Below are 16,011 nucleotides of genomic sequence, written 5' to 3'. Positions count from 1 at the left end.
TGTACTACTTGGTGGTTCTACTTACTGTATTTCTCCTAATCTTTTTACTCTCTCACTTTTTTAGAAGACTATTCATACCTTTTCCTCTCTCCTTAAATTTCTTATATATATGAAAAAATTAATTGATCATACAGAGGTTAATAAGTTTAAGTTAATTTAAGTTTCATTCAACAGGAAGACTACAGAAACACCCCCCATCTTTTAAAAAAAATTTTTTTTAAAGTTGTAGATAGACACAGTACCTTTATTTTATTTATTTATTTTTATGTGGTGCTGAGGATCCAACCCAGTGCCTCACACGTCAGAGGCAAATGCTCTACCACTGAGCTACAACCCCAGCCTCCCCATCTTAACACCATTTTCTTTAAAACCTAAAGGAATGGCCTTTTAATTTTTAAGTGTGTGATTCAGAAATTATTGAAATTTTGTCATTTAAGCTCAGTAGTACTTCCCTTACTATACTTCATTTAGGACTTTAAGCCTTGGTGATAGAAATCTGTCTTAAAATGCTAGACCATTTTAGACAGATCTATGTATCAGATGTCCAGAATTCCTGAAATATTTGTGAGAGAACTATATACATATACTAGAAGTAGTATTTCAAGAAGACTTCCATGACAGTCTCTTGCCAGATGTCTTTGGGAGCGTGACATCATCTTTAAACACTATGTGACAATCCCTAATGAACTGCTGTGATGCCCAGGCAAGAAAGGGCAACCTGGAAGTTCAGCCACTTCCTTAAGATTATTTAGCTTTTGAATGACTATGCAAATGCTTCATTGTGGGAGCAGTTGTGCTCCATGCAGATCCAGCAGATCCAGAGGGAAGACTATGGTGCTGATGGGCAGGAACACCATGATGTGCAAGGATATCTGAAAAACAACCCAGCTCTGGAGAAACAATTGCCTCATATCCAGGGGAATGTGAGCTTTGTGTTCACCTAGGAGGACCTCACTGAGATCAGGGACATACTGTTGGCCAGGTTTCAGCTGCTGCCCATTGCTGGTGCCATTGCACCTTGTGAAGTCACTGTGCCAGCTCAGAACAGTGGCCTGGAGCCCAAGAAGACTTTCTTCTTCCAGGCTTTAGGCATCACTACTAAAATCTGCAGGGGCACCATTGAAATCGTGAGTAATGTGTAACTGATAAAGACTAGAGACAAAGTTGGAGCCAGTGAAGCTACCCTGCTGAATGTACTTCTCCTGTGGGTGAATCCAATAGATGTTTGACAATGGCAGCATCTACAGTCCTGAAGTGCTTGACGTCACAGAGGAGACTCTGCATTCTTGCTTCCTGGAGGGTGACTGCAGTGTTGCTATTGTTTGTCTGCAGATTGATATTCCAACTATTGGATAATGCCTCATTCTGTCATCAGTGGGTGTAAGTGGGTCCTGGCTTTGTGGAAACTGAATATACCTTCTCACTTGCTGAGAAGATCAAGGCCACCTTAGCTGATCCATCTGCATTCATGGCTGTTGCCCACATTGGCTGCCACCACCCCTGTTAATCCTGCTGCTGCTGTGGCCCCAGACATGGGTGAAGCAGAGGAAGAGTTGGATGAGGATATGGGATTTCATTTCTTTGACCAATTTAGTCAGCTTTGTATGCAAAAAAAAGGAAATAAATAAATAAATAAAGACTTGTTTCTCTTAAAAGAAGAAAGCCGCTATCATTACAGAAAATTAACAGTCACAAAATTAAGTTAATAAAACATTAAATTATGACTAAGTTGATTTTAGGGAATATTGTTGATTATATTTTATTTTTCTTTGTAAATGTAGGCAGCTTCTCATTTTGTGTGTTAATTGTAATCCTTTGAAAACAGTATTATTTAAAATATTCAGAATAAAGTTTAAGTTAATGTGACGAAATTCTAAGACCAAATATGATATGAAACTGAAATTCTTAAGTTTATTTATTTTTGTCTGCCCTTGGTATGCACCATTAGTCATCAGTAGAGTTCTGAAAACATTCATTCATTCCATCAAAGTAAAAATTCGTTTATAGGAACAAGAATACAGTTTTGTGATTATAATTTATTTACAAGAAAAAGTTACTTGACATAATTTCAGAATTTGAGAAACTCTCAGCTTTTAAAAATAATGGCAAAGTGCATTTACTTCAAGTTTTATTGAGCTTCTGTGAAATTTGTCACATCTTGTAGTTCTAATTAATAGCCAGCCTGGAACATAATATCCTATTTATAAAAAAAGAAAAGAAGAAAAACTGTTTTAACCTGACTAAATTCAAATTTAACTTAAAGCTGAGTGTATAATGACTACCAAATTACAGATGTTTTAGATGCCATTTCCAACCTCCAAAATATTTGGACATTGTTTTAAATACTATTGAGCAGTGAAGTGGGAGAAAAAAGGAAACATGGAAAAAATTAATTGTAATTATCCACTTTTCTGAATAAAGACATGGAATGTTTAGAATAGAAAATTTTGGAGCTGTAGGCATTTAAAAAATTCCATCTAAAACACTATTTTTTATCTTTGAAAACACGCCTGAGGAAAGAAATTGATCAGTTGTTGCTTTTTTTTTTTTTTTGGGCCTTTTCTGGACTCATTAGTGGTCTTTTTTCATCCTGATTCTTTCCAAATTAAGATTGGCATATGTGAATGAATTCGTAGTTGATTCTTTTTTATTGTTGAATTATATTCTGTCATATACTCTATCCATTTACCTATTGAAGAACGTTGTTAGTATAGATGTTCTTCTATGGGTTTTGATGTGATCATGGTTTATATTGTAAAGTTTATACTGCTGAACTGTATTCTAAAGTGACTGTACTTGTTTTCATTTTTGAAAGCTGAGTTTTAGAATTCTTTGTTGATAATTTTTAAAATACAGAAAGAAAAATTTTCATCCATAGTACCCTGATTTGAACTGTTTCTGATGTCATCCCTACACTTGTGGGCTTTAAGATTCTTTCTCTTTTTTTGGAGGGGGCTGTACTGGGCTGTGAACCTTGGGCCTCTCATATGCTAGGCAAGTGCTCTACTACTAAACTACTTCCCCCAGCCCTTTTTAATTTTGAGATAAGATCTTGCTCTTTTATCTGTGCTGGCCTTAAACTTGGAATCCTGCCTCATCTTCCTGAATAATTTGGATTATAGGCATATGCTATCATACCTGGCTGAGGTTCTCCTCTTTATTGCTGTTTTTTTAGTAATTTTCCTCTATAGTGTTATGATTGTTCCCCTTAGAGGTTGTGAGTTTGTAGTATTGTTCTAAACAAATATGATTGTTGTTTTTTATCTTTTTCATTCTTCCTTGGATAGTAATTACACGAATGCTAGACCCTTGAAAAGATGCTATTTGATACCATTCCAAAGTTCATAGTTCACTTTTCCACAGTTCTTTTTTTCTTTCTAATTATTTTTCCCATCATTTAATTTTGGATTTTTTTCTACTGCTGTATCTTCAAGTTCATTAAGCTTTTTTGTATTATTGAATTTCCTGTTAATCCTAGTCAGTGTGTTTTTCTTTATGTTTGAATTTTTATGTCTAGATGATAAGTCTCAGCCTTTAAAATATATTTTTAATTTTCAAGTAAGTATAAAAATCATAAAGATGTTTCATATGCCCATAACTTTTCCTAAAGGTGTTATCTTATATAACTATAGTGCATTATTGAAACTAGTGGTTGATTGGCACAAAATAATCAGGCTTTAGATCTGTCTCAGATTTTACCAGTTTTTGTATGTACCCACGGTTTTTAATGTATTTCTCTTTCATATTAGGCTATTTTATCACATGTCACATAACACCATCAAAACCAAGATACAGAACTTTTCTATTACCATCAAGAAATTCCCTTGTGTAGCCAATTGGGGTCTTTTAAGTGTTTGGAATATATTTTTAATACCTTGTTTACATTTTTTGTCTACTAATTCTGTTATCTGTGATGATTTATTTCCTTTTATTGTATTTCACTTTGTTAAAGGTTGTATTTCCTCATTTTGATTGAGTGCCACATACTTAATTTTACATTCTTTTATGCTAAAGTGTGTTGAATTATTTTCTGTATAATTGGGCTTTGTTTTGAGGTATAGCCATGTTACTTAGAATCAGTATGATCTTTTTAGAGGTTGGTTTTAAGCTTTGTTAGTGCCAGTCCAGAGCATCTTTTGGTCTAAAGCTTATTTGATTTTATTGCTGAGGCATTCACTACCTTCTGAACTGTACTTGGTACCCCATGTTAATAAGTCCTTCTAGTCTGGTTGATGCTAACATGAACTCAGAATTGTTTTGACTATTCCTCTTCAGAGGCCTTTTCTCTAGACTCAATAGTTTTTTCACACACACGCTTAAATCATTACTCTGCTTAAACCTTAAGGTAGAAATAAAACTTCCTTTTGTCCATTTGCTCTACAGATTCTAGCTGCTTTGGTGTCTCCCAAACTGTAAATATTTTTTAGACCATTGGTTTAATTCTGTGAGAACATTAGGTTCTCACTGAGTTCCACTTTCCCCTTTTAGTATCCTCAAAACTAGAGGCAATGAACTGGCAGCAGATAGAGCTCACTTTATGTTCTTTTTCTTGATGCTCTTTGTCTTAAGATGACTGTTGTTTAAATGTCTTAAAAAAATTGTTTCTTGTGTTTTTGTGTAGTTTTCTGGTTATTTAAGTTGGAGTAAATGTATTTGTTTACTGTCATGTAAGACATTCCTGCCTTATAGAAAATTTATTTGTAGTTTGGTAAATCTGTAGTTGTCCTTTCTGACTTTTTTAATATTTGTAGGGCTTTGGAGGAAAGTAGTGTATAAATCTTAATATATACACATATTTTTTCTCATGCTTGTTGCTTTTTACATATTCTCTTTTTAACATAATGCTCACATCCTCTTGCATTTATTGTGCATTATCACATTCCAAATATGAAGATTATGAACACAGTGTAATACCAAACATTTTTATTTAATACAATATACTGAAGATAGCGGTGACAAATGTTAGTTTTTTACGTTACTTGGAAGAAGTAAATGTATACTCTTTTGTATACTAAAAGGAGATCATGATGTTTAGTTTAATATAGATTCCTATATTGGTAAGCATATATGTTGGCTATGGATTAAAACCCTAGGCCATGAAATATTTGAAATTATCCCAAAAGGAGGAAGCAAACAGTGAACAAGGTTTTCCTTCATACTAAAGTCTGTGGTTGGGGCTGGGGTTGTGACTCAATGGTAGAGAGCTTACCTAGCATGCTTGAGGCACTGGGTTCAATCCCCAGGGCCACATAAAAAACAAAAACAAACAAACAAATAAACAAAAACAAATAAAGTAAAGGTATTGTGTCCATCTATAACTAAAAAAAAATTAAAAATTAAAAAAAATCTGTTCTCCCAATTGAAGCTTTTTCTTTTATCTGGTAAATTTACAGATTAAATATTAATTTTATTGTTAATATATATTTAGCATCAAAGGATTCAATTCTAATATTTTCTGTACAATTAGGTTGTATTGTTAAAGGTGTGTATGGCATTAAGATTATTAAAATTATTTTGCTTGAGTTTTGATTTTAGATTTTCAAATTTACTAATATTCTGAAATTATGATATTAAAATTATTTAAAAAGGAATAATGTTTAGATGATAATGCTTTTCTCTTTTTGAAACAACTTAAGTTGGAGCCAAATGTCTGTGTCACTTAACAATTCTTGGACATACAGTTTGTTTGGTAGTTTTTTTTCCTTGCTAAATGATAAAGGATTTGCGTTTTTATTGCAAATATACTTAGGGTTGAGAAACCTTTCCACCTTACTATATTTGAGAGATAGACTCAATTTTTAAGGTACATATGAATTTAGTAACAAATAATTAACAGTATTGCCACATAGTAAGGTATCCTCAAATATTTCATCCTAATGTATATAATGTAAGATGGTAAAAAAATGAGTAAAAATACAGCTTTCACTGACTTTATAATCAAACATATAAAATGGAGCCAGAAGATAGGTAATCATCACCTGAATTCTTTTAAATATTGAATCTAATAATATTAGTTTTTTAATGATTTGTTTTCCTTAAAAATAGTTATTCCCTTCTTAGCAGATTGGTTTTTAGAGGTAATTGTGTGTGTGTGTGTGTGTGTGTGTGTGTGTCTCTCTCTCTCTCTCTCTGTCTCTTTCTCTCTGTTGGTTTTACTAATACTGGTTCATTCTCCTTTTGAATTATAAATTAAGATGATTTTATTATCCCCTTCTAAAGTGTATTTCATATGATAATAAATAATTCTTCTAAATTTGAATATAAATATTAATCATTAGCAACATTATTGGTTCATTTGGTATAAATACTACTTAGGGTAATTGTTTTACTTAAATTTAGTTGTAAGACATTTGTCTTGATAATGTGTCTATATAAATTTTTTTGTAGACACCATATTTGACTCTTTCAATGTTTGATTTTCAATATACATTTTTGTGGTAGCGTTTCTGATGACTACCATCTCTGCTTCACTGATTTTTGTACCTGACGTGCACAGTGCCTAGTTACTTTGGATTTATTTATCTCTGTCTAGGTTAAGAAATGAGTCCCATTATTGTTTTTGCCAATGTGAAAAAAGTGAATTCTGTTGGAGTATGCATGAAATAGGAATACTGAAGGACCAAGGCATCATAAGATTTGGGATTTGTTGTTTTTCAGTGGAGTAAAATTTAACAGAATATTGAATTAGGTTTGCATCTATCAATCATCCTAAAATATATAATGTATTTCCATTTTATGGCATAGGAATAAGCCTCATGAGTGACATGAATCAATAGCTATATAACTTATATTTCTGTATTACCTAAATTACGTAAGCTTTGGGGAGAATATATAGTTACGTGGCTGAATCTAAATTGAATATTTCTGAGAGTAACCAGAGAATACTTAAAAGAAAAAAATATATTAGGTGAGGAGTGAGCTTTTTTTACCCACTTAATTTTTTATTTACTTTTAATTTTCTTTTTGATAATGATATTTGGGAACACTTATAATTAAAGAAAGTAGGAGTAGCAGGAGAGAGTTTTTCATATTTAATAATTTCTGTCTCAAAGTATGTATGCCAATTTTAACGCTAAATGTTTAAGAGGAAAGATAGAGTATAAGATAATGACTTTTTATTTTCTTTCTCATGTTTTTGTGTATTATATTGGATAGTTTTGCTACTGTTCAAATATTTTCATGTTAGTAATTTTGATGGCTTTTGGATAATTCCACTCTAGAGGGAGAACTGGTGGGCGGTCCTTCCTGTGACACGACCCTTGAGTGACAGTTCTATTTGATTGCCTCCAGTACTGTGAGGAAAGGACAAGACTCTATGGTGAGGACTGATGGACATACATTATCTGAGAAAAGAAACTACCAGGTAAGACCATTCTTTCTTTTCCATTTTTAAAAAAATATTTGTCATATAGCATTAAACTGTTTTGGTGTGTTATATTTAATTGGAACTAATAAATTCCAAGGAATACACCTTAATTTGGAAAATTTGGATTACAATTTTAAAGGTATGTATTGGATTTGACAGTTGTAATAGTTGGGAACATTTTTCTAAATAAAGCATGTTCATAATGTACTTTTTTTTAGTGTCAAATTTTTCTGATATTTTAAAACAGATTATCTGATACATAATTTATGACTTTGTAGCTGGACTCAGGTAATAATTAATGAAACAAAGTGTTGATTGCCTTTACACATATCACTGAGAGACTAAAACCTAAGCCCTGGTTATATTTTGCAAAATAGACTCGTAAAAAATACAGACAGAATTTAATAGAATGTGAAAGAAACAGAAATGAGACACCTAGGGTATTTAAAGATCCAAATTCTATTAAATTTGTAGTAGTTGGCTGTTTTTACAATGCTAGAGTCTTGTTTCTCGTTTAATAGGTTGGTTAATAATATCCATCCCTTATATAGTATGTAGGAATGCCAAAAAGATATTTGAAATGTAACATTCCTATTTCTTTTTGAGCTTTTAAAAAAGGGTGAATATTAGTACTGTGATGTTGCTCAGTGGTAGAGCACTTGCCTAGCATGAGTCAAGCCCTGGGTTCAATCTCCAGCACTGTAAAGAAAAAAGAAGGTGAATTTTAAAGATAATGCTATTAAACAGTGATTTTTGTAAACCAAACATTTGACTTTAGTTTTTTAAGGGAAAGTTGCTTTATTCATTTGATAGTGACTCTTTATTAAATCATGTAATAATCTAGAATAGAAAATAGTTTAAAGCTCAAATAGGAAAAATACATTTCTAAGGCTTTTTGCACAGACATATGTCAACCTTTTTCTCTCACCCCACTAGTTTCATTCCCTCTAGTTTGTCAAAGGTAACTAGTGTGATAACAGCAGCTTTGGTTCATTACTCATTTATCTACCAGTCAATTGTTTTAGTGCAGTTAATCCTTTTTCCCCTGAAATTGGGAAAGTGAACAGTGGAGAAAAATGAAACTTTTGAGTTTTTCACAGTGTGTATTAGCAAAGAGCCTTTGATTATGAGTTTTGGTTTGGGCACTATCCCTGATAAAAGATAAGTTCATATTTAATCTTTTTAGAGTTTGGTCTAACTTGATTTGTGAAGTTTCTTGCCAGATCTTTATGATTTTAATAAGCCAGAATAAGCTGGAGCTATGTTGAATCATTTCTTCCTGTAACCATTTTTTCTGATTTGTTCTATAGACTTGACCAATATAGACTTTACTGATTATTTGTACTTGGTGTATCTCTTTCCGCCTTATAACCACTTCCAATAAGCTTGACTCATAGATTTTGATTGATCATATTTCTTGGGCCTTTACATCTTTTGGTAGGTTCTGCTAAATTATTTTAAGAATATTGAAATTGTAGGTTATGTGGCATTTCAGTGCTCACTATTCAGTTTGTAAAGTGTGAGTAGAGAATATTTGTTGTAATTGTACAGTTAATTTGCCTCATGGAACCATATTCACATAGAATTCCAAAATTTCTACTTAAAAAAGGAGTAAAACAGAATTGTGCTTTACATGTGAAGAGATTTGCTTATTCTTAGCTCATGCTGCACTAAAAATATCCTGTTATTCCAGTCACCTTATTCACGAATAATAATAGGTTTTTGAGCTTACCTGGAAAATACAGTCTTAGTTAGGGTTTTGCTGGCTAAATTTTTTTTTCCTTTTTTCTTTTGTTGTTATATATTGATGCTTAACAAACCTGTTGAAATATCCTTGGAAACAGTTGTTTACGTTGGCATTATAAAATTGTTTTATTTTTAAAGCTTCCTCTGAAAAAAACATGTATAGAAATATGGTTTCCTGTCTAGTTTAAGAGCATATGGGAGAGTCAAAGGAATATTAAGTAAATTACTAAAATAACACTTACATTCATGCTGGTAACTTATTTTGTATATTCTGAGATGAAACTCATTTAGGTTTTTAAAAATTTCTGTTAAAGAAATTTTATTATTTTTCATGGGTAAAATTGAATTTCTTTATCCATATTTATTACTATTTTAATTTCTCTTTGAGGGCTTTTGCTTTTGGAAGGTTCTTGATTCAAGCATCCTGATAATATACTAGTATTCCACAGTTTAATAAGCATAGTATTTCTCCAGTTTTCATTTCTTATGGACTTGATTAAAGCCTTAGGAATTTAGTTTAGAAAGGTGCATTTTTTTAGCTGTGTGCTGAAAGTGATTTTCAGGGGCTGGGATTGTGGCTCAGCGGTAGAGCGCTTGCCTAGTACATGCAAGGCTCTGGGTTCGATCCTCAGCACCACATAAAAATAAATAAACAAAATTAAAGTATTGTGTACAACTATAACTAAAAAATAAATTTTTTTTTTTAAAAAGTGATTTTCAGATCGGCCTTGGTTAAACCATTGATTTTTATGGTGGTATCTACTTTGTATAGCTTCTTTTTCACCATAAACATAAGCCCAGTTTGGCATTCAGAGTTTAAATACAGTAAAGTTTATTTACTCATATAGATTTGTGTATTAGTTCAGGTCAGACAATTTATTTAAATGGTTCACAGTTCATTCATTTTGGAAGAATTATCAAACTTTCTTCGTGGAAATGTAATGTCAGTTTTTTTATAAAAATTTTCTTACCTTCCTCTAATTTACACTTATTTTACCTGAGATAGGAGCGTACACAGATTTACATCATCTTAATTACCAATTTAATTTACCAATGACTTTTCCTTTTTTATTTAAGCTTCTAAACATTACACATAGTCTTTCTACATTCTGATCTACCATATGGTTTTTACCTTTCTGGTGCCTCTTCTCTTATTCCTTATAGTAGACTTTTCTATTTAGTAACACAAAGATGCTTTTAGTGTCCTGCTGTCACTTTATACTTTCAAGGCTTTACTTATATTGGTTCCTTTTATTTAAAATGCATCTGTTACCTTTCTTCACAAGTCAAGAATTGTTTTGAATTTTTCTAGAAGCTATGCTACCATTGGTGTAGTGCTTATGCTTTCTTTCATAGATTTTCTGCATACTTGTAGTTTACTGTTTACCATAATACATTGTACTCACCTATCTGTTTGTTTGTTCTTGTTTTCCTGTAGACCTGTGTTTTCTAATACTGTGGGCATTAGTCACAAATGGCTACTTAAATTTAAGTTCGTAAATTAAATATTAAAATTCTATTTTTGTCAGTCATATAAGCCTCATTTCAAATGTTCAAAAGCTATATGCTGCTAATGGCTACCGTATTTGAAGAGTGCAAATTAGAATGTTTCTATTACTGCAGAAAATTTCATTAGACAATGCTTCAGTTTCAAACTTCTTGAACACTAAAACTGTACCTATTTAGTATTGCCAGTACCTAACATGGTACCTACTATAAAGATAAGGATTCAGTGCCTATTAAATAAAAACAGTGAAACAACGGAAATGAAGAAGTACGGAAATATGGTAGGTAGCCTACTACTGATATTTCCAAGATTTTTAGATGTTACTCTGAATGGAACTTTTCAATATGAGCTAATTTCCTCTTTTAATTTTTTAAATCACCTAAGTAATAGATACTCATTGCAAAAATGTTGACAGAAATATTAAAATATAGGGCTGGGGTTGTGGCTCATTGGTAGAGTGCTTGCCTGGCACACATGAGGCACTAGGTTTGATCCTCAGCACCACATAAAAAATAAAGAAAGAAAATAAAAGTATTGTGTCCATCTACAACTAAAAAATATATTTAATTAAAAAGTATTAAAATATCTTTTTTTAGATACTTAAAAAAAGAATTGTGATAAAAAAAATACAGTGTGGAAGTTAACCTTCACAACTTTACTCTTTATAGTTTGGAGTATATATTATCTGATCCTTGCTAGTAAATATTTAAATGAGATGTGATTTGTTATCTTTGCTTTTAACAAATATGTATTTTGCAGCTTGTTCAGTATACTTACAGATATATTTCCATGCCCCATTTCTTTCCTTGCCTTCTTGTCTAGAAGTTGTCATTAGTTTGAATTTTGTGTTCTATTATTCTTAATTTTATATTATTAGCTATGTGTGTTTCCATGTCTATAGGTGCATCCTCCTTTATGTGTGATTATTTTTTGGGAAGTGGTACCCTATATTCCATTGTTTTGAATAGGAAAATTAATAATGATTTTCCAGCCACACAAAATCCTGAACAGTTTCCCTGATATCATTTTAACACTCAACGTATATGACAGTTCACCAAGGATTTCTGCATAATATAAAGCATTTAAGACACAAGTTACCTAATTATTTAACACATACAAATGTGTAGTAGAATGTTTCTATTTAATATGTGGGAGTGTCATGTTATCTCATATACATTAACATTTGTTGTCTTATACCACGAAAAATGGAAGTGTAGCCAGGTGTGGTGCATACTCTCCTATGTATTCCTGGCCTGTAATCCCAGGGAATCAGAAGACCCAGGCAGAAGAATTACAAACTCAAGGCCAGTGTCAGGAATTTAGCGAGAACTTTTAGCTCAGTAATAGAGCACCCCTGGATTCAATCCCCAGTACCCCCATCCCCCAAAAAAGTAAGTAAGTGTAAATAAACAATGAAGTATTCCTTTTCATTTTTTGTAAGTTACTTATGGGAAGGTTTTGTCTCTCAGCAGTTCAGGATGCATGTTATAACTGATACTGTCTTAGAATCATAGTTTTGTGGCATAGTTAACATGAATTTTCTGTGGATACTTTCTAGTATGAGTAAAAACATTAAAGCTTTTTAGAATGTGTGCATGGTATACTAAAGATAAATAATTTTAATAAAATAAACAAGGAGAATATTTTATAAATGAATTCTTAATGGTTGAGGGTTTGTTAGGGTAATCTGGTACCCAGAGAAGAAAGTTGGAGGTTTTAGTCATTGCTGCTATTTGGTATTGGAAAAGGTGAACAATAGTGAGCTGATGAAGAAATAGTTTAGAAAATAAGTACCTGATTCAGTGAACTGGTTCACAGTTTTCTCTGCTCCTGAAATTCTTAAAAACAAATGACTTCACTTAATGTCTCTAGCCAGAAATACTGTAAAGGATTAAAATGTATGACTTCATGTTTTGCTCACTTATAGTAATGCAGGTGCTATAAGGAGGTTGGTCTTATTACATTACATTTTTAAATGTGATGCTTCTGTTCATGTCATGATCATGTTAGTAGCAGCGTAAGTCATTTGACTTAATAAGCTAAATATTTATTAAATAAAATTTTAGATTTTATTTGGCATTCCTGGCTCCTCTTTTTCCAGTTTTTCTGACCAATCAAGAATTATCAAGTTAAATGAATCCCCGGTTCCCCATTGTTTGGTTCATTGCTGCATGATGCCTTTCTTCAAATGTGTTATATGTTATGGCACTTTCTTCCTTATCTTCTGAAATCATCAAATGAATTGACTTTTTTTCCCCTCTGAAAAGCAAATTTCAAGACACTTGGTTTATGACACCTTTAGTGTCTTGGTAATTTTTTATACTTTCTCTAGACTGAAAGTAATTTTGCTGAGTATTTAAAACCAACTCACTTATGGTAATAGTTTGATAGCATCATTGTGTGCTCATTGTGGTGCTTTTTGGGGAGAATTTAGGCTGTAGACTTTCTATGTGAAGTATTGTTTTCTTTCAGAAAAATAATTTACATGCAGTTAATTTGTTTCAATTATGAACATAAAGTATATGTCATTAAATTGAAAGTTAACATATTAGTACAAATATTTCTGTGAACCAGAGAAAATGTAGAAGTAAGAACTCTTTTTACACAGTCATTGGCCTTGCTTGTATTCTGGGATGATAGCACTTAAGGTGACAATTTAGATGTTGTTGTTAATTTTTTAAATGCCCACTAAAAATAGAACAAGTTGAAAGCAAACCAAAAGTCGTTGAACATGTTTGAAATAAAATCGATGACACAGAATCCCCAGGAACCTAAAAATATAAGCAGATGAGAACTAATAAAAAGACCCATATTTATCAGTTTTTCTGGATTAAAAAAAAAAAAAAAGTAAAGGGAAGCCTTGAGATGTCCAATAGACCTAAGGACTGGGAGCACCCAAAGTAATCAGTAGGTATCTACCGATTAGCCACTTTGAAATTGGGATAGATTTTGCCAAGTTCATTAGGTAAAGAGTGTAAAGGGCCCATGGAAAGGCTAGAATGACTGGAGTGGCCTAGCTGCCTGAACTCTTAAGAGTGATCTACCAGTGTTCCCTCCTTAGGAGAATAATCATGTAGAGAAGGACATGCACATCAGAGACATTGGAAGGAGAAGGGCCAGATAAAAATGGGAAAAGGGAACAGAGCCCAAAAAAAGTCTCAGAAATCAAGCCTTCGTGTTTTCAAAACTACATGAAAGCAACAGAAGAGAGAACTTTATGAAGTTAGAGAAATTATATGAAACAAAGCCATAATTTAAAATTTCAAGAGCATTAAATCCACAAGACTTCTTCTAGGAATGTGTTTGGGGATATTCATATTGATCTGATACTTGAAAATATCAGAATTTAAATTTGTGTGTTTGAGACATTTTTTTCCTATAGCAATTAAGTAAACAAAGGTGTTTTCCTAAAAGATTTTTCATTTCACCTTTCATATTTAAATTTAATCTATCTGAAATTGATTTTTGCATGTGGTGTAAGATAAGAATCCATTTTTCCCCCCTGTACCTAGAAATCCAATTATGAGCATCATGTATTGATTGTTCTACCTTCCTTGACTAATCAGCAGCGGTGCTAGCTTCCTAACTCTTTTATAAACTCTGTTTCTTTATATTCATGGGTTTGTTCTTCTATCTCTGTTCTGTTACTTTGATGTATTAGTCTATGCCTATACCAATCACAGCTCTTAAACTATAATCCTTTGTTAAATATTGATATCTGTCTCTGTCAATCCTCATCTGCATGAATGCCTTGACTTTTCTTGACCTTTTGCTCTATGACACATTTAGAATAGACTTGAAAAAAAACTACCCTCCAAGAAAAAACGGATTGTTTATATGTGAAATTGCACTGACTTTATTTTTATTGGAGATGAATTTATAAGTTCATGATATTCTTTCTATTCATGAATTCATATACTGAGATCATCTATATTTTATCTCAAATTTTTATATTTTTAATGATAAATTTGTAAATTTTCATTCATTTTTGTTGCCTTTTTTTGGTTAGTAAAAGGTATTTTTTAAGATTATATTTTACACGTGTTCCTGTTAAATTGTAACGCAAGTTACTTTCTAAATTGAATTTTGTAACCATCTGTGTTGCTTAACTTTTTTATTTTTATAATTTATGGAATTTTTGGATGTTTTCATGGAAATAAATATATCATTTGAAAATGACAGTTTCGGAACTTCCTTTGTAATTTTTACGACTTGCATTCCTTTTCTGAATTCATTAGTACCTCTATAAAATTTTGAAAACTGGTCTGGGGTTGTGACTCAGTGGTAGAGCGCTTGCCTAGCGTGTGCGAGGCCCTGGATTCTATCCTCAGTGCCATATAAAAATAATTAAAATAAAGGTATGTGTCTAATTACAGCTAAAAAATAAATATTTTTTAAAAAAATGTTGAAAATGGTTAATAGTAATATTTCTCTTATTGTCTTACGAAGAAACTTTAAGTTGTCACCACTAAATATGTTTGATATAGAATTTTTCTGTAAATATATCTTATTAGGGTAAAGAAATTGTTCATAATGCTACATTTATATATATATATATAAATGTACACACACATATATATATATGAGTGTGTATGTGTGTGTGTGTATGTGTATGTGTATTTCCCCACCCCACCCCCGCTGCAGAACTTTTTTTATTTTTAAAATTGTTTACTGTATGGCCTTTCCCCTTTTTTGATCAGTCTTGGTAGAGATTGATCAGCTTTGGTAGTAATCAAATTTTAGCTTCATGTAGTTATTTTAAAATTTTATTTTTGTTTAGTATTTATCAGTGCTCTTTAATGCTTTCCTTTTGTATAGGGTTTGTTTTACTGCTCTTTAATCCTAAGTGTTTAATTTTCCAAACTTAAATCAAGTTTCCTTTGCCTTTCTGTTGCTGGTTTCTCATGTAATCTCATAATGATTAGAGAATGTGGTTAGTAAAATACCAGTCATTTGTTCATATAATTAAAATGTCTAGGTGCTGAATTTCATTTCCTTCCTTCTAGGTTCAGCAATATATTTGAAAATAAAAATGTAATCTCTATAGTGATTTTTTTCATTACTGTATCCCTATCTGAGAATAATTAGCTGACATTCAGCAAATATTTGTTGGTTGGATAAATCAGTATTTTGTGGGGCATTTTAAATTGTTCTTGAACATTTTAATAATCTAATGTGTTACCAAAAAACATTATATATATATATATATAAAAAATTTTTGGGTCTCAGCTGAAATTTCATGTCTAAGGGAAATATTTTCTGCTTAGTTCTCTGTTTACATATTCCTCATTGTAATTTTACAGGCTGTGATGGTGTTATTTCTGCTCTTTATTGTTATCTATAATTAAATAGATTTGATGGTTCTTTTTCTTCTCTTCCTTTCTCTCCTTTC

The 16,011-nt window shown here is 31.8% G+C and overlaps 1 protein-coding gene and 1 pseudogene across 5 annotated transcripts in view; both read left to right on the top strand.

The window, feature by feature from the left end:
• The first annotated feature begins 325 nt into the window (after positions 1 to 325).
• Positions 326 to 4,951, top strand: LOC125617424 (annotated as a pseudogene).
• A 2,268-nt stretch (positions 4,952 to 7,219) lies between these two features.
• Positions 7,220 to 16,011, top strand: part of Cnot2 (CCR4-NOT transcription complex subunit 2) — a 65,836-nt gene continuing 57,044 nt past the window's right edge. For 4 of the 5 annotated variants that reach the window (XM_015483012.2, XM_015483016.2, XM_048805143.1 and 1 more), the window contains exon 1: positions 7,220 to 7,363. In XM_015483012.2, the coding sequence (XP_015338498.1) occupies positions 7,316 to 7,363 (48 nt within the window). In that variant the 5' untranslated portion in view covers positions 7,220 to 7,315. The remainder of the gene's footprint in view (positions 7,364 to 16,011) is intronic. The other variant, XM_015483017.2, reaches the window with a different exon arrangement.

This window comes from Marmota marmota, unplaced genomic scaffold (assembly GCF_001458135.2).
Source record: "Marmota marmota marmota unplaced genomic scaffold, marMar, whole genome shotgun sequence".
NCBI lineage: Eukaryota > Metazoa > Chordata > Mammalia > Rodentia > Sciuridae > Marmota > Marmota marmota.
The sequence above is the reverse complement of the archived record's forward strand: the minus strand, read 5'-3'. Positions and strand labels throughout refer to the sequence as shown.